A 25,691-nucleotide genomic window follows, 5' to 3' on the forward strand; every position below is an offset into this window, starting at 1 on the left:
AGCTTCAGCATCAGTCCTTCCAATGAATATTCAGGACTGATTTCCTTTAGGATGGACTGGTTGGATCTCCTCGCAGTCCCAGGGGCTCTGAAGAGTCTTCTCCAACACCACAGTTCAAGAGCATCAATTCTTGAGCACTTGACTTTCTTTATAGTCCAACTCTCACATCCGTACATGACTACTGGAAAAAACATAGCCTTAACCTTTGTTGGCAAAGTAATGTCTCTGCTTTTTAACATGCCGTCTAGGCTGGATCGTTAAAGCATGGCCACTCAATACAACTTCCGGTTTGCTGAGAGCCTTTCAGGCAGTGCTCAGACCCATAGGACACACACAGGCTTGTCTGGCCTTGAGCACCATGGTGTCAAACATTTGTGAAGTGCTGGTCTCCAGTCTATTCATCCCCGTGTATCCCACTCCTGCTTCGTTTGGTCAGAACTCACCTCACCTCACGCTTGGACTCTTGCAGTAGCAGCCGCCTGACCAATGTTACATCCCTCTCGACCCCTCCTGCCCATCACCTTCAGGGACATCTCTGTGTCAGCACCGTGACTGGCTTATTCCCTGCTTGACCTTTGTTATCTAACCCTGCGCCCCACACCCCCAGAATAAAGTCTGTAAAGCTTGTTATAATACGACTCAGTCTATTTTCCTTTGTGACTCAAAGTCCTAACTGATCACGTTCCTTCTCTGAAACGGGCTTTGTACCCTCTGGCCCCCCTTTTTTCTATGCTGTTCCCCAGCTCACATCTCTGCTACCATCCTCTGGTCTGGAATGCTCTCTGATTATTAACATCCTTCAAGATCCAGTTCAAACATTATCTACTTTACAAGGTTGACTCTGAAGAAAAAAGAAAAAACATATTTCTATATATTTAGTATACGTGTGTGTACATGCATGCATACATGCACACACAATACGCTTTCTTACCAGTTGTGTGCAAGGCTGTCTACCCGTCTTGGGGAATACAAAGAGGAGCAAGTCACTGTCCTTGCCCAGAGATGTACCCAGTGCAAAGGGCCAGAGTAGGAGACGAGGACTGACACTGGACGAGGCTCACAAACTCTATAGGCTTTTCATGCCCACAACTCTCTTTGGAGGAAGGTAATCCCTGGTAGATCTCTCTACATAAAGCTGCTGGCTATTTTGCCAAGTACAAAATGTTAGCCTAGCAGTGCTCTTCTGCCCTCCAACCAGCTTTGAGGGCCTTGGCTTGGGGCACCACCTATTAGATGAAAGAACCAACCTGATCAGATCTTCTCTCCTGGGAAGAATTCACACAGATGGTCACTGGAGGCCAGGCTGCATCTGCCCCCGTGCTGTTCTCCTCCTCCACAAGGCAGGTGATGGGTCCCATCATAGAAGCACCATCACCATGGAGGTAACACCTCTGTTTCCTTGAGAATGAAGAAGCCCCTTCTCCAAGGTAATCCGGGAGCTGACTGACACATGGTGTCATGAGAACATAAGTGTTAAGTCACTTCAGTCATGTCCAGCTCTTGCACTCTGTGGACTGTAGTCTGCCAGGTTCCTCTATCCATGGGATTCTCCAGGCAGGAGTACTGGAGTGGATTGCCCTGCCTCCTCCAGGGGATCTTCCCAACCCAGGGACCAAATCTGAGTCTCTTCTGTCTCCTGCACTGGTAGGCGGTTCTTTACCCATAATGCCACCTTGGAAGCCCAAGCTAGTACATGAGTCACCACCAGACAGGCCACAGTGAGAGGAGCGGACCCAGTAGTGTTCAGCTGGGTCCAGTGTCAAAGCAGATGAGTGCAAAAGAAAGGCCAGACCCAGGAAGGTTTGCAGAATAGCCTGATGTAATCTGGGTCTACATGTGAGCAAGGAGAGCCCCAGAGAGGCTGGCAGATGGGCCCAAGTAAATAATAGAACCAGTAAATAATAGAACTTTCACATCCTAGAACCTGAGTTCTCCCCACAGGAACCCCATTGCACAAGGCCCAACATAGACAAGACTTGGCTAGGTTCTGACAGCCTTTTTTTAAAATCAAGGACTTTTCTGTGAAGCTAAGGAAGCTTCAGACAGCATCCCTTGTGTCACCTGTGTATGGACTTTTTAAAACTTGGAATTTTGTGAAGATTTTTTTTTTCATATTCCCCAATTATACAAGCTTCAGGGATGCACCCTTGGTACAGTGGATGGGTTATTTGGGAAGGAAAGATGATATGGAAGAAAAGCTAAAAGGAAAAGAAAAAAAAAAGGTAAAGGAGCCCGGGGCAGATTCCAGAACATTCTCCTGCAGTGAGTGGGTCGACTTTTCCTGCTCACGAATTTCCTGCAAAAGGCCAAAGGCTGCAAGGGCTCCAATTAGGAATCCCCTATCCCCCATCACACTCCCACATTTGAGAGGCAAGGTCGGAGGGTGGGGCGCACATCAGAAACCAGCTGGGCTAGCTAGCATCAGTGAGAAAAAGAAAGTCAGGCACCCGAAAAGACCTCCCGCAAAGGCAACACTTTGAGTAAAGTGTCGCCTCCCCCACACCCTCTCCTCCTGGGGAGATTCCACGTTCATACACAAAGTACGCATGCGGGATGACCCCCTTGCGGCATGTTCAGCTCCAGGCGATGGTGAGAAAACAAAGGGCACCTTAAGGCCCGGGGCGGCCAGAGCCGCAGCCCTGCGGAGTACCGAGCACGTGGTGCGCAGGTCCCTCTCCGCCCAGGAGTCCGGACCGGTTTAGAAGAAATGCTGGGCGGCAATGCATCTGCACTGCCACACGGGGGCGTCAGTCAGAGTCGCTTTCTGTCCGCCCGTTCCGGTTCGCCTTTAGAGGAGTTTTGCGACTTATTTTTCTCTCCTAGTTTAAAAAATACTACTCTTGCTATTACAAAATATTTTTAAAACATTACTGTCGTTACTACAAAACGTAAAGCATCTAAGTTAGAGAACTACTTAGACCATATGCTTCCAAACCTTCCAATGATTATCTATGTAATCATGATATACCTAATATATATTATATACGTAATATATAAAATCATATAACCATCCTTGACAGACTTCTCTTAAAATGTCATGAACATCTTCCCTTACCAACTTTTTGAGCGAAATAATTTCAGGTATTGGTGTTGTGTTCCGTTGTCCACTGCATTAAAAAACATTTTTATAGGTCACCCGCACGTTAGAGAAAGTTGCAAGTGCTGCCTACCGGGATATAGTGAACTATATTCTTATTGCTGGAAGGACGTTTTTCATTTCAACTCGAAGGTGAACAGGAGGGACCGCTGGCCAAGGAAGTGAACACACAGAAGCCCCGAGCGCGGGGGCCGGGACCCAAAGCCGCAGAGGCGACGTGGCTGCGGCCCCTGGGGAGACGGCGCGGGCCTCCCGGGACTGGCATGGGGAGGGGCAGCCTGGCTGGTCCCTGCAGCGGGGAGATTCCCTCGGGGCGCAGGGGGACCGAAGCCCGAGACGCTCGCGGCCCCGCGGGCAGGTCGGACGCTGAGTCCAAGCGGCGAGTCTAAGCGCGCGCCTGGCCGCGGCCGGTGGGTCCGGGCGTCGGGGAACCTGGGGATCGGAGTGTCGGCGGGGTGGCGGGCCAGTTGGCCGGTAGATCGAGGGAGCCGGAGAATCGGCGGGCCGGTGGATCGGGCTGCCGGTTAGTCGGTGGGTTGGCGGGGGCCCGGAGTTGGGGTGAGGGGGAGTGTGGGCAAGTCGGCTGGGCAGGGGTTGGGGGAGTCGGGGGTTTGCTGGGCCGGCGGGCAGGGCAGCGTCCGGGGGCTCGGCGGGCAGGCGGGCCGTGGGGCGGGGCGGGGCGGGGCGGGCGCCGCGCCTGCCGTTCGCCTCTCCGGGCTGCAGGTGGGGCTGTGCGGCCGCGCTGCCTCCAGGAAGCCTCACGGGCCTGCGCCGGCTCCCAGGATGCAGTGTGGACCGGCCGGGCGCTGACGGCGGCGGCGCGTCTGCGGGCGGAGCGGCGCGGGCCGGCCAGCGAGAAGCGCGGCGACGCGGGCGGGGACGGCGGGGCCGAGCGGGCGCCGCCTGCGGAGAGGCCGGGGGCCGGCCTGCGTGGGGCCGCGCGGCGGCGGCGGCGGCGGCGGCGGCGACGACTTCCTCCGGGCCGGGCCGGACAGCGCAGGGCCATGGCCGAGGCGGCCGCGGCTCCGGTAAGGGCGGCCCGCGCGCACGGACGCGCGGACTCGGGGGCCCCCGGGGCGGCCGGGGCCCAGCACACAGCGCCGCAGGCCCTGGGGAGGAGCTCCGGGGGCCGGGCCGGGCCGCCGGGCCTGGGGCTCCGGGCGAGCGGGACGCGGGGTACGCCGGGGCCTACGGCGCCCGCCCGCCGGCTGGGCGCCCCCACCTCCCCGTTCTGGGCCGAGCCTGAGCCCGGCGGAACCGGTCGTCCCCGCACCGCGGGCCGCCCCTCGCCGAGTTCCTGCTGCCCTCCGGGGCTTCCTGCCCCCGCCCCATCCGCTGGCCCCCCAATCGCGCGCGCCCCCCACCACCACCACCCCGCGTCTCCTTTCTCTGCCCACCGCTCGCTACCCCCCAGCTCCCCCCAGCGGCCTGGTGGCACCTGGGAGGTGTCCGGAGCGGCCGCGACTCCGCAGGCACCGAGTCCCCTTCTGCGCGCCCAGCTCCTGGGGTTGGGGGGGTGGGGGGCGGTTCGGGGCGGGGAGACAGCTGCTCCCCCCGGTTTCGTAGAGGTAGGCGCCGCACCAGCCGTTAGGCGTGATTTTGTCCGCGCAGCAAACCTAGGCGGGGGTAGGTCCTCACTGTCATGAAAAACCCGAGGCCTAGAGAAGTTAACTTGCCCAGGATCGCACAGCTGGCAAGTGCGTGGGAAGAGAGGGTCGCTCTGTGTGCTGGACACTCGACGCCTCGGGGCAAGCAGACAGGTACACTTGGTGATGGCGAAGGGAAACACGAAAGAGGCAGGGGCCCGGGCCTGGGCTGCTGAGATGCGAGTGGGGCTTGCAGGGGAAGGCTCGGGTTTCACCAGCCTGTGCGCGGACCCGGTGGAGCTTTCCCGATAGGATAGGAGGCTTGGACACGGAGAGGCGGGTCCCGGGCCGGCGTGTTCGAGGAGGAGTCCGTTTGCCTGGAAAAGGTGGTTTAGGTAGGGAGGCAGGGGGAGAAGAGGCCGCGGGAGAGTTGGAAGGGGTGTGAGGGCCTGGACTGCATCATCCCGGGTGGGGAGCCACTGAAGGCTTTGGCCGTTCTCTTCCCATCGGTGGCTCCCAGGCGGAGAGTTTCCGCTTCCCTGGCAGGAGCCTTGCGGCCAGCCCCATGTCGTCCGCTCAGTGAGGAGAGGGCCTTGAGCAGTGGCCTCCTCCCACCAAATAGTGTGGAAGCCTTCTAGGAGGCTCCCTGGGCCCCCGTTAAAATGTCAGAAAACTGGGTGGTGCCTTTGTTTATAAGGTCAGAGTTTATGCAAAGGCCCTTTTCTTGCAACACAAAGATGATAAGGGCAGTCAGATGCTCTTAGAGGAGGTTAAGTAGGATTTTAGGAGATATGGAGCTGGGCAATAAAGTGAAGACACTTGTTAGTGTCTGGGGCCCTATGTCAGGGACTGGTCACCAGAGGAGGACTGAGGGGAAGGGAAGAAACGTCGCCCCGTGCCCAGGGGCGCCTCGCACTCAGAGGCAGGGCTGAGCCAGCCCAAGGTGCCAGGCTGGTGCGGTCCCCACAGCCTCAGGGCAGAACCACCTACCTCTTGAGCAAGAGACCCACCCACATCCAGTTGTTTCTCTACCAGTCCAGCTCCTCCCCATCTTTTGAGATCTGTCTTCCTTCTTCAGGTCAGAGGTCGTTGGTCCAGCCGCCTTCCAGACAACCCCAGGATCCCAAATGCTCCGTCCTCAACAGTTTTTCCAACCTGTTTTCAAACTGTCGTCACTATTTTCTGAGGTGTCCACCCGTGTCCTGGTTCTCAGCAACTCTCTAAATGAATCCTCACAGGTTCCTATGAGTCACCATTTTAACTTTGCAAATAGTCACCAGACATTTGGTTAGGAATGATTTTCAGAATGTTGTAAGGTACCATTGACCCTCAGACACTGCCAGAAGGTATAAATATCAGGTCTTCTTCCCTGACCCATGGGTCCTACCTTCAGGGGTGTGTGTGTGTGTGTGTGTGTGTGTGTGTGTGTGTGTGTGTGTGTGTGTGTGTAGGGGGGTGTCTAGTGGTCCAGTTCACCCAAAGCAAAATGTGTCAGGCAGGTCACTGTGCCAGGCAGGTCACTGGGGAGTCTCCATGTCTTTTATAATGGTTGCAGCACATATAAAGTCTAACCTGATGGCAAATGTCTTACCTTCCTCACCTGTCTGTAAGGTGCGTTACTGATCCTGGGGCAGCACCAAAAATGTCTGAAATTGATTCTCCCCTTGTGAGTGGTGGGGACAGTGAGAGGAAACAGTCAGTCTCACCAGGGCAGGGCGCTTGTGTTGGATCGGAGTCTTAACTCTTGGCTGGGGGCAGAGCGGGAGGGAGGAGATTTGCAGTCATGGTGATTTTTACTTTGAGGGGGGTAGTAATTGAGAAGGGGACAAAATCAGAGTGTCCTCGGGTGGAGAGGAATTGGTCACTGGATTTCCATGTTTATTAAAGAGACACGAGATGCTTCTTTGAAAGAGCAGTTGAGCAACGCTCGTGTTTGTGTCGTTTCAGTGAACCAGCTGTTTTGTTTTTTTTTTGCTGGGTCATTGTCAGTAGACAGATCCTGTGCGGTTATGATGGGAGGTGCTGGCTGGGCGCTAATAAACCTGCAGTTTACTATTTCTCCACTAAAACATACCAGCAGCTTGGAGTCACTATTTATCTAACACAATTGCACCGAACGCCTACCATGGGCCCCTGTGTGCTGTGAGCAGATACAGCACTGCCTTCAGAGACAGAGGGGGAGGTTAACTGTACAGGGTGCTGAGAGCCGTGACTGGGGTCTCTGTAGGTGGGCTGCAGAGGCCTGGAGGGACAGTACCCACCCAGAGGAGCTGACCCCCCAGGCGGAGGTCTGGCCTGAACACCCCCCACCCATCCTGCCATGCGCACTACTACCCCCTCCCAGCATAGCTCCCTGACGCCTCGGGGAGAGGGGGCTCACGGAACACAGCAGGTGGAATGACTGATGCTGGTCTGCTCTCTGTTTCTGAAAGATTTCTCCCTGGACAATGGCAGCCACGATTCAGGCCATGGAGAGGAAGATCGAATCACAGGCCGCCCGCTTGCTTTCCCTAGAAGGCCGAACGGGCATGGCCGAGAAGAAGCTGGCCGACTGTGAGAAGACGGCCGTGGAGTTCGGGAACCAGCTGGAGGGCAAGTGGGCCGTGCTGGGGACCCTGCTGCAGGAGTACGGGCTGCTGCAGAGGCGGCTGGAAAACGTGGAGAACCTGCTGAGGAACAGGAACTTCTGGATCCTGCGGCTGCCCCCAGGCAGCAAGGGCGAGGCCCCCAAGGTAAGCCCTGGGCACCGGGGGTGGGACAGCCCGCGGCCCCTGCCCGTCGGCGTGCGGGTGAGCCTGCGTGACCCTGTGGTTCCAGGTGCCCTTTGATGACATGGCCGTGTATTTCTCTGAGCAGGAGTGGGGCAAGCTGGACGAGTGGCAGAAGGAGCTGTACAAGCACGTGATGAGGGGCAACTATGAGACGCTGGTCTCCCTGGGTAAGGCATGCAGTTCATTTCCTGGTTAAATGTGATTTAAGGAGGTCTCAGGGCTTCCCTGGTAGCTCAGCTGGTAAAGAATCCGCCTGCAATGCAGGAGACCCCAGTTCGATTCGTGGGTCAGGAAGATGCCCTGGAGAAGGGCTTGGCTACCCACTCCAGTACTCCTGCACTTCCTTGACAGTAAAGAATCCACCTGCAATATGGGACACCTGGGCCTGATCCCTGGGTTTAGGAAGATCCCCTGGAGGAGGGCATGGCCACCCACTCCAGGATTCTTGCCTAGAGAATCCTCATGGGCAGAGGAGCCTGGCGGGCTGCAGTCCACGGGGTCACAAAGAGTCGGACAGGACTGAGCGACTAAGCACAGACAGCCCAGGGAGATCTCAGCCTCTTTCTTGCTGCTGGTGGCTTTTTATCGCAAGGACACGTGAATCACTGGGACCCTTAACCATGGACAGTCATCTCCCTCTTACTGAAGCTGAGCCTGGGGTGACTGAGTCAAAGGCCGTCTTCTGCCTGGTGAAGTTCACGGGTTGCCAAACCGAGAGGCATAGCGACCCCCCTCCTAACCAGGCCCGGAGCACAGCCATTTCTGTCTCTTGCTGAGTCCTGGAGTGGAGGAGGCTCCTCTGACTCTCAGATCCTGTACGATCAGTCCACGTTTGAGGAGGGCTTTTGCTCTTGCCTTCTCTTACTGAGACGTGAGGCCTTGACCGAGAAGAATATGGGCAGACCAGGCTTCTTGCAGCCCGCACTGCCTTCATACCTGGAGGCTTCCCTGACCCTGGGGCTGCCGCCACTACCCTCATGCAATACCCCCGAAGAAGGCCTGTCTACCTCTTCAGGTGGTGTCTGTGTGACCGCAGGTATGAAGGCAACAAGGCGTGCTTATGAGGCGGGCGCAGGAGCAGGTGTAAGGTGATATTCCGGCTTGCAGGAATGCACTGCTTCTTAGGGGCTTCCCTGGAGGCTCCGTGGTAGAGAACCCACCTGCCAATGTAGGAGATGCAGGTTTGATCCACGTGTTGGGAAGATCCCCTAGAGAAAGAAATGGTAACCCACTCCAGTATTCTTGCCAGGAGAATCCGATGGACGGAGGAGCCTGGAGGGCTACAGTCCACAGGGTCGCAAAGAGTCAGACACGGCTGAACGACTAAACAACTGCTTCTTAACCTGGAGACCCTGTATCAATGTGTCTTATGCTCAGCACCGCATCTTGGGCCACATGAGGCTTTGTTTTGGGGATTGTCCTGGGCCTTGTAGGACGGCCATCAGCCTCTTGCCAGCGGATGCCAGAGGCACCTCTGCCCCGTTCCCAGTCTCGACAACCAAAAACATCTCCGACTCTGACCAGTTTGCCCCTGGGAGGCAGACTCACCTGTGCTTGAGTATCACCGCCCTATACCAATCGAGAGGTGTGGTTTCTAGGCCATCTTGGTTTCCCGGGCTGCCTGTCCCCACCTCTTGAGTGGAACGTGGCCAAAGCTAACCCTTCCGTTCTTCTTCAGACTATGCCATCTCCAAGCCCGAGGTCCTCACCCAGACTGAACAGGGGAAGGAGCCGTGCTGGCGTCGTGCTGGCCCCAAGGTTCCAGATGTTCCCGTGGACCCCAGTCCAGGTGAGGGGTGGGGATGGCCGGGAAGACAGGAGGGGATTAGATGGACCCAGGGGAGGACACGGCCAGGGCGGGCGTGACCTTCTTTCCAGGGAGAGCCGAGGAAAAGCAGCAATGCTTCAAACCTGAGTTTTCTTGTGACCTTTAGCACGTCCAGCTTCCCAGCATGGAAACAGGCAGCAAACCGAGTTTTTAGGAAAGAGATGGCGCCCATGGCTCAGAATTAGGGGAAGAGGGAGCAGGACGCAGACAGGAAGGTAGAAGGTCATGAAGACAGGATTTAGTTCATTCATAGCTTTTCAAAGAGTCAGCCTTGCCTCCACCCGAGAACCAGATTTCACTGAAACCCATTAGCAGTCACAGAACATTGACCCGTTAGTCACGTTTCAGTCCAGCCAGAGCCACCGATTTATTTCAGGTGAATCTGGATACCCGACACCACAGTCTCAGGTTTTCCTGGGCCAGTCAGCACCTTTGAAAGTTAAGGGAAGGACGGGTGGACGCACGAGAAAAGCCAAACAGCTGACGGGAAGACCTTGCTGGGCTGGGGGTCTGCGACAGTCTGTCTGTAAGCAGGGGGCAGCCCCTGCAGCCTCAAGCCAGCCTCCTCCCAAGACCTCTTGTCTGTCTACACCACCTGCCTGGGGCATTCCTTCTTGTCTGAACACCTGTCTTAGTAAACAGTCTTATGTGTTTGTGATTTATGAAATGTGTCTTCCACGTGTGCCGTTATCACCACGATTCGATTTGCTCTTTCCCAGGGGCAGGCTGTGCCCAGAAAGCATTCACCGGTCTAGGTCAACAAACATGTTTTGAGAGTCTCCCAGGTGCCAGGCACTGTGCTAAAAGTGAGACCCTGACGAATAGCAGAGTGCTACCTGGATGGGGAAGACAGTTAGGACACACGGGCAGCCAGCTGCTCACCAGGGTGGGAGGCTCCCCGTAGGTCTGTTTTATTGCACTGACAACATCCGTGGGGAGGCCTCCCTGGCTTCTCCAGCACGCTAAGAGAGTGAAATAGGGGCCTGGAAATGCGGTGGCTTCTGGCGAGACCCTCCCCCGCGCCCCCTCCGGGCACTCATGTTCCCCTCTCTTGGCCTTGAGCTCCTCTGTGGGAACTCCTGCCAGGTGGCCCCCCATCCCCTCCCAGCCTGGTCCCTGGCTCGCCCTCCCCGGCTCAGGGCTTGGTGCAGCCCCTTGACAGACCTCCTCTCCACTTCTCTGCAACCCTGAAGTCCTCCCACAGTAGTGCTCTGTGGAACTCAGTCCCCAGCAACCCACCCCCCCACCCCCCACCCCACATCCTCAGGCTCTGCCCCAAGAGTCCCGCCTGCTCCCTTCCCCTCCCCCTCCACTGGGCACCAGGGGGTGCTTCTCCTGCTTTTCCTCCTGCCTGTCCTTTGCTATTTCCGGCACCCCCCTTTTCTGACCTTTTGTGGTTGGAGTGCCCTCAGTGTGCCCTCCCACACCCACACCGTCATCCTAGTGAGTGCTCTCACTGGGACCTCTCCCCTGAACTTTGTGGGGTCCATGTCCCCATGGACAGGTTACGGATGTCCTGTTTGGAACACGTGCCTCGCCAAGCTCCTCATCCGCCATCAAAACCCACTCTTCCCAGGCAGAAGGCAGCCTCCATCCTCCGCTGCGGCCCCAAACCCAGGGTCATCTCTGACCCTCATCCACACCCGTCCGCCCCGTCAGCAAAACCCTGCTAGCACTGCGTGCCGACTCTCAGGTCCCTGGTTTCCTGCGTGGCCTATGGCAGGCACCTCCTGCCCCTCTCCCTGACCCTCCAGGGTCTGCTCTCCCACGTTACAGCAAACAGCCCTGCTGGCTTTGCACCAACTCGCACCATCGGGCTCGTCCCCCCCGGCCCTCCACTCCCTGTCCCAGCCTCCCTGCTGTTCTCCCAGAGCTCCACACTGGGCCAGCCTCTGAGCCTTTGCACCTGGTCCTGCCTTCTGCCAGGCATGCTCTCCAGATACTATTTTATATTCACGGATTTTATGTGGACAAAGATATTATTATGTATGTAGAAACAGAATATATTTCGTATTTATAGAAGATACATGTTTCATATTTATAGATTTGCTTGTCTGGTAACCACCCCCACCTTCGTTAGGATATAAATCTCAAGAGGATAAGAACCTCTATTGATTTTGTTCATATAATCATTCTGGGCTCCTAGAATACTGCACAGAGTATATATATATATAGCACAGAATAGGAATTTAATATTTGTTGAACGTGTGCCTTGTTTCATCATTTGTATGTATGTATGAAAATATATATTTCTGATATAATCTAAATTCCTTTTCAGCTCTCTCAATCTCATTCCTCCCCAGGGTAACCAGTTGTCCAAAAGTCGATGTCTGTCCTCTCTATCCACATTTTAAAACTTCTATTATGTACATGTGTAGCCATAAACAATACAGAATATGGTTTTGTGTGTCTTGAAAACATCACATAAATGTCATGATATCTATGAGTACTCTGTATTTCATACTTATCTCTATTGATGCATATAAATCAAGTTCATTCATTTAAAATGGATGCTCAGTATTCCAAAAGCAACTATATCTCAATTTATTATCTATCCCTCCATTGAGTTGTGCATAAGTGGTTTCTAATTTCTCACCGTCACAAGTGGGAGTCAAGTGGACATTCAGAGGCGTCTCTCTGTGTCCAGGTGCTGGTGCTCCTCTAGGGAACAGGCCAGGAAGGGCACGCCAGCCTGCACCTCTGCCTTTGCCCTTAGCCACAGATCACCCGCCCTGTGGTCACATGGGCATCTGTGCTTCCCAGCCCTTACGGGTGGTGCCTATCTTCTTACTTCCTTGCCCAGTTTTCAGAGTTAGATGTTTGCCAGTCTGATGGAAGTGAAATGGTATCTTGTTTTAATTTGCATTTCCCTAGTTACAAGTGGAGCTGAGCACCTTCTTCAGATTGTTATTTGGTTTCTTCTCCAGTGAATTATCTTTTTCTGTTTTTCTGCTGTTTTCATTATCTTACTGATTCAGGACCTCTATGTAGTTTGGGATATGAACCCTTTATCTGTTATTTGCATTACAGATTATCTTCTCCCAGGCTGTGGCAGGTCTTTTAACTTTGTAGTCCTTGGGTAGAAGTTTTAATTTTTGGCAGAGTCGTTAACGCCAGTCTTTGCCTTTAAGATCTGTGCTTTTTCTGCCTTAAAATATCCTTTCCTGCCTCCCTCTAGTTTTGCTTTTCACATTAAAGTCTTTAATCCAACTAGAATTAATATTTGTATAGCTTGCGAGGGAGAATTCTTTCAAAGTTTCCCCACAAGACATCTGACTTTCCAGCAGAGTTCACTGGATATTCTTCCTTTTCTCCGTGTGTGATGTCTGTCCCATCATGAACCAGACTTCCATACACGCATGCGCCGTTTCTCTGTCTTCTCTCATTTCTTCTGTCTCGATCTCTGTACCAATTCTCACAGTTGTTAGTTTCATAATAAGCCTTGAAATCTGGTAGACTACACGTTCCCTACTTGTTCTTCTGAACTTTTCTTGGCTCTTCCTGGACCTTTGTTCTTCTATATGGATTTCAGAATCTTTATGTCAGGTTCTCAGAAATCCTCTTGGAATTTTGACTGGAATTGCATTTCCTTTACAATTTCACTTCTGGAGAACTCCTGTCATTGCAATATGGAGCCCCCTTATCCACAGGAAGACTTGTTTATTGTCGCCTTCTGTGCGTGCCTGAATAAGGCTTTAACACTTTTCTCCTGATCATTGTTTCTATTGTGGATGAGATTTTTAAATTAATTACATGTTTTAAATAGTTGTTGCAGGTGTGCAGTTATGCCGCTGACTGTTTAGTGAAAGAAAACATTTTCTCAACCTCTCATTATGTCTAATGACTTGTCAATTTAGATTCCCAAGTTTTTTTTTTTTTACATAGACAGTTGTGCCATCCGTGGATAGCACAAAAGTTGCCTCTTCTTTTGAAATTTTCTTAACTTTATTTTTCTGGTTTTGCAGTGGGTATAGGGTATGGTTAAATATTAATAGCAGCCACGATAGCTGGCATCCCTGTCTGTGGAGTTTCAGCATTTAGGGTGATTTTTTTGCCATAGACTTTTTGTTTTTTAATTGGGGGATAATTGCTTTACAATATTGTATTGGTTTCTGCCATACATCAACATGAATCAGCCACAAGCATATATATGTCCCCTCCCTCCTGAACCTGCTCCCACCTCCCACCCCACCCCACCCCTCGAGGTTGGCACAGAGCACTGGGCGCACTCCCTGTGTCACTCAGCGAATCCCCATGTGCCGCCTATTTTACATGCGGTCCTGGATCTGTCTCCATGCTCCTCTCTGTTTGCCCCGCCCTCTCCTTCCCGCACTGTGGCCACAGGTCTGTTCTCTGCATCTGTGTCTCCATCGCTGCCCTGCAGATAGGTTCATCAGCACCATCTTTCTGGATTCCATATGCATGAGTTAATAAACAGTATTTGTCTTTCTCTCTCTGACTCACTCTGTATAATAGGCTCTAGGTTCATCCACCTCATTAGGACTGACTCAACATGGTTCATTACTAGAGAAACGCAAATCAAAACTACAATGAGGTTTCACCTTGCATGGGTCAGAATGGCCATCATTAAAAAATCTGCCATAGACTTTTGAAGATAACTGTTAGTTTAAAGATGTTTCCTTCCACTTCTGGCTACAGCTTTTAATCCTGAACAGATTTGTCATATTATACCAAATGCTTCTTTTTAAAATATTGTTTTATTTCTTTCATACATTGTTACTATGTTTTATATAACATAAAAATACATACAGAATATACATAACATTAACAAAATACATAAAGTTGAGAGAACAATTAGTCAGCATCCCCCATATTCCCAACCTCTAGCGTAAGAAATAGACCATAACCAGAACCTTCCAACCTTCCAGAACCCATTGTCCCTTCCAGACCCCACACCCTCCCTTACTCTTCACAGATAAACAAAAATGCAGACCTCTGAGATCAGTCCCTTCTTTTCTTTACCTTTTTATTACCTGTGTATATATTCCTAAGTAACACTGTTTAACCACTTTTTGAACTTTCTATGAATGAGATCATAATATATACATTCTTCAACTTGCTTTTTTCGTTTGACTTTACATTTTTGAGAGTCATCCACGTTGATGTAGTATAGCTGTAGTTCATTCCCTTTCATGATTTTCACCCCTAAAGTTTGTATTTTTGAATATAACGCACGATGCGTTTTTCCCTTCCACTGTTGATGGGTGTTTGTGCTGTTTCTAACTGTTTTGCTTTCAGGAACAATGCTGTGCTGGAAAGTCTTACACGCGTGTAAGAGTTTCTCAAGGTAGACGCTGGGCAGCAGAGCTGCTGGGTCGTAGAAAAGTGCACACGCGGCTCCTCCCAGTAGCATCCCAGTGAGCTCTCCAGCAGTAGCGCGCCCATCCTCAGCCCTAGAAATGCCGTCTATTTTTATTTCTGCCCATCTGGTAGCAGTGAAATGGTTTAAAATTTATAGTTTCAAATGTGTATTTTCCTAATTAATGAGATTGAACATTATATCCTCTGTTTATGGGCCACTTATCTTTCCTCTTCTGTAAAATGTCTGCTTATGCCTTCTGTATACTTTTGTTTCCCCTTCTGTATTGACTTGTAAGAGTTCTTTACTGTTCTGAATATTAATTCTTTCCATATATATATACATGTATATACATATATATTTCCCTATATATATATGTTTCCTTATACACATACACACACACACACACATATACACACATATATATCTTCTCCATTTACGGTAGATTTTAAAGAACAGATGCTTTTTATTTTAACATACCTGGACTTTCTAATTTTTTACCTTTATGGTTTGTCCTTTTTATATCTTAATTAAGAAATTTTCCCCTACCTCATGGTCATGATACACCATCTTATTTTTCTTCTAAGATGTTGCCTTTCATGGTCAAGTTCTTAATCCATCCAGAACAAACTTCCATGGCCACAGGAGGTTGGAACGCTGGTACTTTTTCACTGGCACTCTGGGCTTCCTTTCCTTTGTCCTTTCAGGTAAATGTCCTAATTGCCTTACCAAATTCCATAAAAAATCCAGTTGGGATTGTGGTTGGAACTGCACGCATTCTGTTAATCATTTTGGAGAGAACTGACCTTTTTACTATATTAAGGGTTTTATTTGTGAAAATCATCTGTAACATCTCAGTGAAGTTTTATAACGTTTTCTCATTATATCTTTTATTCCTCCATTCTTTGCATGTTTTGAGTCGCTGTTGTCAGTGGTGCCTTTTTTAAGGTGCATTTTCTGTTTGTTGTTGGTGTGTGCTGGGGTCGTGGGGACAGGGAGCACCCTTTCCCAGTGCTTTTTCTCCTGTGACAGGGCTCGGTTATGTAACATCCCACTGTCTCACACAGTTAGGCATCCCACCAGGGACGCACCTTGTCGGGGAGTTTGGGAGCAAGGCTTGGACATGCACAGTCCCTGCCCACCCTTCTCCCCTTGGGCAGCTGGCTGCCCCCAGGGACGTGCTGCCGTACTGGGGAAAGCCTCCTTCACCAGGGTCCAGTGGGTGACTTCCTGATCCAGGGTCAGTACTGAGGACCCCTGTTGCCACAGATAAAAGCTTCATCCCTGTTTATCAGTTATAAGAAGAGTTTATCCTCACCAGCCTTCCTCCTGGGTTTTAGTTCTCTGATTGTAAGATCTGTGACAGGGAAGAAAAATGGTGATTGCCGTGCTCCCTTAAAACCCTAGGAGTAAAGGAAAATGCAGTTGTCTTTATTTATTGATATTTCTAAGAACTTTGCTAAAATTCTCATTAGTCCTAATAACTTTTATAATAATTGTCTGATGATTCTCGTTTTCTAAAAAGATCATCATATCCCCTATGAGTAATACGAATTTTTTGTTTGTTTTCAAGTCTTTTAGTTTTCTCTTGTGTGCTAGCTGAGAACTCCCAGAAAATTCTTATACAGAAGTGATGACAACAGGTGTTCCATTGGTTCATGATGTTAAAGAAGATGCTTTTTAACTTTTCACACTGAGTCTAATATTTGTTAAAGGTTTTGTTGATCAGTGTCATTTATCAGGCTAAAAGAGTTTTCCCTATATCTGGTTGACTAGGTATTTCTAACAAGAATAGCTATGAATTTTTATGGAATGCTGTTTTGGTATCTGTTGAGATGATTATAGTCTTCCCTAGTGGCTCAGATGGTAAAGAATCTGCCTGCAATGCGGGAGACCTGGGTTTGATCCCTGGGTTGGGAAGATCCCTTGGAGAAGGGAAATACCCACTCCAGTACTCTTGCCTGGAGAATTCCATGGACAGAAGAGCCTGACAGGCTACAATCCCTGGGGTCGCACAGAGAGACAATTATATGATTCTTCTTTAACCTCCTAGTATGGTAAATTATGTTATTTTTCTAATGTTGAACCAAGCTTGCAACCTTGGGGAAAAGTCTAAGTTACCCATGATCCTCTATAAACAGTGCTAGACTTAATATGCTAAGTATTTTGTTTAGAATTTTGGAATCTTTCTTCATGAGTGAGCCTGGCCTATACTTTTCCTTTCTTAGACTGGCTTTGTGTGATTTTGATATTAAAGATCAAAGTTATGATGCATTCCCTCTTTTTTTAATTTGCTCATAGACTTTGTGTAATATTGGAATTATCTATTCTTTGAATGTTTTTCTTTCTAGGGGAGATTTTTATCTACTGATTTAAGTTCTTTAATAATTATAGGACCTTCTATTATTTTTAATTAGTTTGGAAGTTATGTATTGTTTCTATTCTTTTAGAAGTAATCTGGAGATGTTTATCTTCTAAAATACACACTTGTCATTTGTGTGTGTGTGTGGATCTGGTGATGATAAAAACTCTCAGTTGTGTGGGTTTGTATATGTGTTTCTATGTGCCTGAAAATGTCGTTCCTCCATTTCTACATTTGAAGGACGTAATTCTAGTTTGATTGTTAGCTTCTTTTAGCCCTTTGAAGATAATTTGCTAGCCAATATTCTTGTGGGTAATCTTTTTTCCCCTGCCTTTTAGATATCGGTCTTGGTGATCTGCAGTTTCACTACAGTGTATCAAGGTGTGGATTTCTCTTTCTTTATCCTGCTCCAATCACTGATATTTTTCAACAAGCTGGGAAGTTTTGCAGCACTGTCTTTGTGAATACTGCCTGGCCCCATTTCCTCTGTCCTCCTATTCTGGAACGGTTCACATCAGTTCATAACTTTGACCTTCTCTTCACATCTTCCTCTCCGTCCCTTCACTGATCTCTGAAACATCTCTTCTGATCTTTTCTTCTAGGTGGTTCACCTCACTCTATCCAGTCATTTCCGTTGTTGTTTAACCTCCAGGTTGGGTTTCTAAATCTCAATTATTTTATGTTACAACTGTTTTGTCCATCTCTTATTCGTTATGCTCTCACTCCCTCTATTTATTTCAGTGAGTGTATTAAACTTCAGATTCTGTGTATGAGGTTTTCCATATCCAGTTTTTGTGGTTCGTATTCTGCAGCTGATGATTTCTGATGGACTGAGGTAACTGGTTTTCCTGTTGAGGTGGTGGTTTATATTTGGGAGTTCTTTAATGCCTGAGAGCTATTTAAAATGCTGTCCTGAGAATCTCTGTCTGCCTTAGCTTGTCATCAGGTCACTACAGTGTTGGCCTCGAGGTTTTGGGGCCATGCTGTTGTGTGAGGCCCAGCACCAGAAACCCTTGAGCACCCACCTGGGCTGTGTCAACTCCCAGGGAGGCTGTTCTTCCCATTCAGCCAAGACCAAAGGCTAGAATGGGCAGTCTCCTTCCACGGGGCAGGTTTTCACCTTAAGTTTAGTGCACTGGGAATGTTGCCTTTGGGCCCAGGTTTATGTGTGTGGTGGTGGTGAGGGGTCTCCAGCCCAACCTCCCACCCTGCTTGAGCCCCAGGCTTCTCACAGGTGGGCCCAGTCCATGACAGCCCAGCAGTAGAGCAGAAAATGCCTGGCAATTTACCATGGTTGACCTAGGCTTTCTTAGAGGTCATCCATGGTTAAAAACTTTGGGGGTTTTACACTTTACCCATCATTTTGGATATTCCGTACTGAGAAGAGTTTCTCTGCACAGCTAACCAGTCAGACAGAAACATTAGAAGTGAGTGTTGCCTCTGTGTCCGTTGAAATGACTGTATGGTTTTCTCCATTAATCTGTTTGTGAGTGGTGTTACTGCATTTTCCAGGAGTAGCTTCTCCTTGAGTTCTCAGGATAAATCCGGTTTGTTCTTAATGTATTGTCTCTTTTACTTTTTTGAAAACATATCACTGGACTTGATTTGTAATTCTTTCATTTAGGATCTTTGTGTATCTGTTCATAAATGATCGTTTTATGAATTGTTTCTCTAGTTTGTGCAATGAAAATTATATCAGCCTCATAAAATGAGTTGAAAGCGATTTTCCCTTAGCATTTTGAAGATATTATCTTCTTCCAGAAGATATTATCTTGCTGATAGAAATCTGCTTTCAATCTGAGTGTCATTCTTTTATCTTTGGTGTCCTTTAAGATTTTCTCTTTGACTTTGCTCTTATTCCATTTCACACGAGTACTGTCTAGGTTTGTATTCTTTCTTACTCCCTACTTAGGAATTGGTGTGTTCCTTCAAACCATGGGCTCACCATACCTTCAGTTTTGGAAAATTATCAGCCATTATTTCTTTCTACCTGTTGCCATGTATCCATTTCTCATTCCCTCCTGAGATTTCTACCAGCTTATGTTGGAACTTCTCGTTGAATCCTTTGTGTCTCAGCTTCTCTTTTATATTTTCATTTCTTTATGTCTCAGTGTTGTGCTCTGGACTGTTTCCCCAGTTCCATCTTCTGAGTCACTAAGTTTCTCTGCAGCTGTGTTCATTCTGTTGTTAAGCCAGCCATTGACTTTTTCATACCCATGACTGCTTCTGTCATTTCTAGAATGTCTGTATGGTTCTCTTTCAAATATGCCTCTTTAAAAATAATTTCCTGTCCTTGCCTTAGAGAGTCTTCCTTCATTTCTTTCACTGTTTTAAACATACATATGCTATTATATCCTTCTAGCTATTCTTTTTTTCCTGTAGTTTGTGGGAGTGAGTTCTGCTGTGGCTCTCATGCCAGTTGGCTCCACTTTGATTTGTGGGTTTAGCCTGTCCCGTAAGGCCTGTCTTGCGGGGATGCCCTAATGGGCAGGTTTGCATTTGCCTTGGTTTGGGTGTCTCTTGGGTTGCCATGGTTTTCAGTCAACTTTTCTGTGAATTTCTCAACTTAGGGCTTCTGCACCATATGGGTAGTATGAAGTTACTTTCTAATTTCTTTTAATTTCTTCTGGATGGCTTTCCTACCCATGCCCCTGGACAAGAGACAGCTTCCTCATACCTTGCCTTTCCTCACAGATGGTCTTAGTCCCCATCTCCCCGATGGGATAGAGCCTCATGGCTGCTGAATGATGCAGGCAGCTCAGCCCTGCCGCCTCCTCACTTGGACATCAAAGCCCAGCCCCTAAGGCCTGCATCCTGTTTCAGCAGCTCTAGTTGGCGTCTCACTCAAACTCTTTGTTTGACTTTGTGTTCTTCCTTTGACTCTTATATATCTGGACTCTTTCTCTTGTGCTCGCGTAAGTACATGTATATGGGTAAGGTTGTGGGGACAGGGGGTAGATTTTATGTGGGTTTAAAATGAGAACAGGACCTCCCTAGGGCAGTTCAGCCTTGCTCATGGACCAGAGATCCAGCCCTGAGCGTGTGTTCTGTCTTCCTACCTGACCCCTGTGCTCCATACCATGTGACCTCGTGCTCTGCCTGGAAGGCCCCTCAGTTCCTCTTTGAGCTCTTGCCTTCCCTTCCCACCAAGCTCTTTCACCTTTGCAAGGCCCTGTGCGCCTTTCCTTGGCTGGAAGTGTGTCCACCCCAGGGCCGCTGATGCTGTCACTCACGCATTCTCTATTTTCTCAGGCTCGGGGGCCCCAGTTCCTGCCCCTGACCTCTTAATGCAGATCAAGCAAGAAGGTGAGCTCCAGCTCCAGGAGCAGCAGGCTCTGGGTGTGGAGGCATGGGCAGCCGGACAGCCAGATATTGGGGAGGAGCCGTGGGGCCTCAGCCAGCTCGACTCTGGAGCAGGAGACGTCTCTACCGATGCCGCCTCTGGTGAGTGGCCAAGGCTGCGAGCAGACAGCAGGAACCAGATGTAGAGACTGAGGGCAAGGCCTGGGAGGAGGAGTTCCTGGAAGCATCATGGTGGGGCTGCAGGCTCTGGAACATCTTGCCTGGCTAGTTTAGGTTTCCCACCTCGTGGCAGGGGTTGCTCCAGATGACATCTTGTGAGTCCCTCTTGGCTCTGAGATGCTCTCGTCCTGGTATTTCTCTGCTTCACTCTCACCAGCCATACCCCTGTTCTTGTTGCCCCAGCACTGAGCATTTAAATCACCAGCTGCCTCCTAAGAGGGGCTATATGGAGGTAGAGAACAAACTTAGGGTTACCAAGGGGGTAGGGACGGGGAGATGGGATGAACGGGGAGATCGGGAATGACATGTATACACTATGTATAATAGACAACTAATGAGAACGTACTGTGCAGCACAGGGAACTCTACTCAGTGATCTGTGGTGACCTAAATGGGAAGGAAATCCGAAAAAGACAGAATATGTGTACACGTATAACTGACTCACTGCTAACACAGCAGAAACTAACACAACATGGTAAAGTAACTGTACTTCAAAAAAAAGAAAAAAGGGGGGGAGGGGGCTGTATGACTAGAGTCAGCGACATCTGCGTTTCCTGGTGCCTCAGAGAAGGGGGCAAAAACCGGTTCAGGAGAGGTGGGGCCATGATGCTCGGGTGGGAAAGCTGCCGCTGGTGGGGTCCCCGGGCGCCTGCCTCCCCGTTCTTTCCCTGACCCGCCCCCTCCACGCCCGCTCTCTCTTCACTGCAGGCGTCCACGCCAACTTCTCAACCACTATCCCGCCCACCTCCTGGCAGGCCGACCTCCCTCCCCACCACCCCTCCTCCGCCTGCTCAGACGGGACGCTGAAACTCAGCACGGCCGCCTCCACAGAAGGTACGGGGCATGGCGGGAGGACTGAAAGAGGGAGGAACGGAAGTGCTCGTGGGGACCGGAAGTGCTCGTCTGTCTCTGAGGCGCCCGACCCGCCAGCCAGGAGGCGTTTAGGGGCCAGTGAGGCAAGAACTCTGCGCAGTCTGGCCTTTCTCTCCTTCCAAATTCTTAGACTTGAACAGCCTTTCTTGAGAATGTCCATGTTTCCCACAGTTCCTTTCTTGTATTATTAACCAGTCAGTCCTGACAAGCTGATGATCCCTTGAGAGAATATATACCTCTTGCCCAGACTCAGCAATCCTGGCCCCTCTCTGGCCTGGAAAAGCCAAACCCAACCGGAACCAATTCTTAGGTATTAGCGCTACCAAAGACAGAGGTCCACCAGCTCAAATTGGAAAGAACTGCCATCAGTTCAGTTCAGTCACTCAGTCGTGTCCGACTCTTTGCAACCCCATGGACTGCAGCACACTAGGCTTCCCTGCCCCTCACCAACTCCCGGAGCTTACTCAAACTCATATCCATCCAGTCGGTGATGTCATCCAACCTTCTCATCCTCTGTCGTCCCCTTCTCCTCCTGCCTTCAATCTTATCCAGCATCAGGGTCTTTTCAAATGAGTCTTTTCAAAAGAACTGCTGTATTTATGTATTAATTTTCTGTTCTGTTTTGAAAACGAGTTAGCTGCTACTTCAATAATTTCTGTCATATTTTAACACCCCCAAATTGTGCTAAAAGCCTAGATCTCTGATATAAAACTTGAAAGTGTGAAATTCAAGTACATTCAAGTAAAATCAAACATTACTATTTCATGAATATTTTTGTCATTAGCTAGCTGGCTGCATTTACTGAATGCTTGCTGCATGCAAAAGCAGCATGCTCGGTGCTTTCACGTGTGCTGCCTGGTTCAGTCTTCATGCAACCCTGTGGAGAAGGGTGTTCGTAGAGGAACTTGCCTGAAGTTGCAGCTGCTCTGTGGGGAGCCAGGGTCCAGTCTCAGATGTGCCTGAGCCCAGCTCTGTGCATTGCCACCAGTGGTCTGAGTTCCTTCCTTGGAATAGCTTCATGATTAGCCTTACCAGCCAAACTGAAAATGGGAAGTGATGGGGAGATACAATGGTTCCTTAACCTGTGGTGAAGGCTCTAAAACAAGATGAGCAGATATGATGGTTGCTTTACCTGTAGAGAAAGTTCTGAAACATGATGTCCTCACCCACAGTTTGAGGCAGTTGCCTGACCACCTTGGGCACCTCTGCTGAACTGGATCCTGAGGCTTGGATACTAGGGCTCAGAGTGGCCTTGGTGGGCTGAATATCCAGATGAAAGTATCAGATCTTCCCTTTCTAAGCAGGAAGGGGGACAAAATGATACCTGTTCTTTCTCTCTTTCTCAGCAGATGTAAAAATTGTGATAAAAACAGAAGTCCAAGAAGAAGAGGTGGTGGCCACACCAGTGCACCCTACTGACCTAGAAGCCCATGGGACACTGTTCGGACCAGCCCAGGCCACGAGGTTCTTCCCCAGTCCTGTCCAGGAAGGAGCCTGGGAGAGCCAGGGCAGCTCATTCCCCAGCCAGGACCCTGTGCTGGGGCTGAGAGAGCCCGCCCGGCCAGAGCGTGACCTAGGGGATCCCACCCCCGCAGTGACCCAGGACGAGACCCCTCCAGGGGACTGGCTCTTCGGGGGGGTCCGGTGGGGCTGGAATTTCAGGTGTAAGCCTCCTGCAGGCCTCAACCCAAGGACCGGGCCCGAGGGGCTGCCCTTCTCCTCCTCCGACAATGGAGAGGCCGTGCTGGACCCCAGCCAGGCCCCGAGACCCTTCAATGACCCCTGTAAATACCCCGGCCGGACCAAAGGCTTCGGCCACAAGCCGGGTCTGAAGAAGCACCCGGCAGCCCCCCCGGGGGGGCGGCCGTTCACGTGCGCTGCGTGCGGGAAGAGCTTCCAGCTGCAGGTCAGCCTGAGCGCGCACCAGCGCAGCTGCGGGGGCCAACCCGATGGGGTGCCCGGGGCCGCGGGCAGCGCGCGGGACGGCAGCGGCCTGCGGTGTGGCGAGTGCGGCCGCTGCTTCACGCGGCCAGCGCACCTCATCCGGCACCGCATGCTGCACACAGGCGAGCGGCCCTTCCCCTGCACCGAGTGCGAGAAGCGCTTTACCGAGCGCTCCAAGCTCATCGACCACTACCGCACGCACACGGGCGTGCGGCCCTTCACCTGCACAGTGTGCGGCAAGAGCTTCATCCGCAAGGACCACCTCCGCAAGCACCAGCGCAACCATGCGGCAGGCGCCAAGCCGGCCCGGGGACAGCCCCTGCCGCCGCTGCCCGCCGCGCCCCCCGACCCCTTCAAGAGCCCCGCCGCCAAAGGACCCTTGGCCCCCACGGACCTCGTGACTGACTGGACTTGTGGCCTGAGTGTCCTGGGACCCACCGATGGTGGGGACCTCTGAGCCCTGCGCGGCCGCCCAGCCCTTGGGCCCCCGCAGGCCCCGGTGTAAAGAGTCGCCTCTCCAGATGGCTGGGCGGCGTGCGCAAAGCCTCGAAGCCAGGCGGATGGAGCCTGGAGGGGAAACCAGATTCCCATTTGCCGAAATGCTCACCGGAGCAGGAGAAACTCCCAGACGGCCCAGCTTCCACCTCTAAACAAAGTAGAATTCTCTGATTGTGAAACTGAGCAGCATAGAATCTTAAGTAATTTAATTACGAAACTTTTTTTTAATTCTTGGAAGACAAAGCTGGAAAATAGTAGTAGCACCAGTTTAAACTTTAACAGTGTACCTTTGGTTTCTGGATTGCGTGTGTGTTGTGGGCTGTGTCCTTACGGAGTCTTGACAGAGCCGCCGGGAAGTTGGCTGGACGGGGATGCAGGCGAGGAGGCACTCGGACCTTCCTGGCCCCAGTGGCCCCCGGGGGACGGGCCGGTTTCAGCGCGCACACAGCCCCAGGGGAGTGGAGATCCGGCTCTGCCCGGGGCCAGCAGGGCGCCGTGGACGTCCAGCCGCAGCTCGGGCGCGAGGAGGACTGAGCCGGAGTGCCCCGCGTCTCCCAGCACCTGTAAAGGCCCCCTGCACAAGTGCCAGCCCTGCGGTGGGCACCTGCCACCCAAGGCCCTGGGACGCACGTGACTCGGCCTCGTGATGGAGGGCTGTCTGAAGACACTAGTAGGGCTGCAGAGGTGAGGCGCGGGGTAGGGGGCGGCAGGAGCAGAGCCGGCCACAGAGCCAGACCTGCCCACCACCCGGCCACGGGGAATGCTGCCCTCTGCTCCAGCCCGAGGCCCGCTTCCTTTTTTCGTGTGGTGTCTTCTCCCTGTCCAAATGCTTCTGCTCCGAATCTCATTTGATCGTTCCTGTGACCTAGTGAAGCACCCGGAGGAGCATCCTTTCCCGTAAGAAGAGGCAGAAAGTTAACTCTGAGGAGGGACTCAGTTCAACCTCGCGCACCCCCGTCTCTGTGTGCACAGAGTGCAGACAGCTGGCAAGAGCCTGGGGTCAGATGGGTCGGCGCGCGGCTCATCCTCCTGGGCCGGCAGTCTGGGGTGGACAGCTTTTCACGCTGCCCTCTTAAAAGATTTGACCCCTAACTGCCCGAGCCAGAAGTGGTCAGGCATCCTCACACTTTAGCTGAGAGCTGCCGTCTCTGTGACGGGTGGTTGCGCTTCCTTTCCCTCCCACCCCAGGGGCCGGGGCAGGGGTTGCTCGCCCCCTGGCTGGCATCTTAAAAGAAGGTGGAATCAGAAATGAGCTCAGGTTTCTTGATCCCACCCGAACGCTGTCCCTGCCACACGAGTATCCATTCCTGTTTTGTTGAGGCAGACGCTGGTTCTTTGATCCCACTGGGATCTCCTTTCCCTGAGGACGGGGAGACCACGGCTCCTGTTCATTCAGCTCCCTTGTGTGTACTTTTGTTAGGCAATAGACTAGTTAAGAAAATTGTTTCTATGTACTGTATATTTTGTACCTGTTTACACTTCTAATATTGATATAACTGATATTTTGAAAAAAACAAATGAAGAGGAGACATCCTGTTAAAAATAAAACCTAACCAGCACCGAGGTGGTTTGGTGGGTTCCATTCTTAAACCTGGTCTTTGGCGCTGGTGCCTCTGCACGCATCACCCATGGTCAACTTCTGTACCCTCCTTCTGCTCAGGGTCGCTGGGCCCAGGGAGGCGACTGTTTCTGAGAGCTGGGATGGGAGAATCCAGAGAAGTTTGACTTTATGGTGATAAAACTGACATCCGAGAGAAAATAAAGCCACATCCAGTCTGTTTGCTTCAGGATATAGTCATGGTTTTTGTCATCGAGTCTAATATAATATGGTACCATGTACATGAAGATAGGAAGAAAAAAAAAATTGCAGGATATCAAAGAAAAAAAGAAA

The 25,691-nt window shown here is 51.0% G+C and overlaps 1 protein-coding gene across 4 annotated transcripts; it reads left to right on the forward strand.

The window, feature by feature from the left end:
• ZNF746 (zinc finger protein 746) lies at window positions 3,839-25,691 on the forward strand. Of its 4 annotated transcripts, none has more exons than XM_018046807.1 (7): window positions 3,839-4,125; window positions 7,116-7,415; window positions 7,540-7,621; window positions 9,133-9,243; window positions 20,217-20,408; window positions 21,194-21,319; window positions 22,705-25,359. In XM_018046807.1, exons 1-7 carry the CDS (start codon window positions 4,102-4,104, stop codon window positions 23,757-23,759), a joined length of 1,890 nt encoding a protein of 629 aa, XP_017902296.1. In that variant the 5' UTR covers window positions 3,839-4,101; the 3' UTR covers window positions 23,760-25,359. The 4 variants fall into 4 exon arrangements, with proteins under 4 accessions (XP_017902296.1, XP_017902294.1, XP_017902295.1 ...); XM_018046805.1 differs by having other exon boundaries at window positions 4,003-4,125; window positions 7,501-7,621; window positions 22,705-25,691; XM_018046806.1 differs by having other exon boundaries at window positions 4,003-4,125; window positions 7,501-7,621; window positions 22,708-25,691.

This window comes from Capra hircus, chromosome 4 (genome assembly GCF_001704415.2).
Source record: "Capra hircus breed San Clemente chromosome 4, ASM170441v1, whole genome shotgun sequence".
Classification (NCBI taxonomy): Eukaryota; Metazoa; Chordata; class Mammalia; order Artiodactyla; family Bovidae; genus Capra; species Capra hircus.

Coding starts and splice junctions, on each gene's coding strand:
- ZNF746 (XM_018046805.1), top strand. CDS start 4,102: ATGGCCGAGGCGGCCGCGGCTCCG. Junction 4,126..7,115: donor CCGAGGCGGCCGCGGCTCCG/GTAAGGGCGGCC, acceptor TGTTTCTGAAAG/ATTTCTCCCTGGACAATGGC. Junction 20,409..21,193: donor CTCTACCGATGCCGCCTCTG/GTGAGTGGCCAA, acceptor TCTTCACTGCAG/GCGTCCACGCCAACTTCTCA.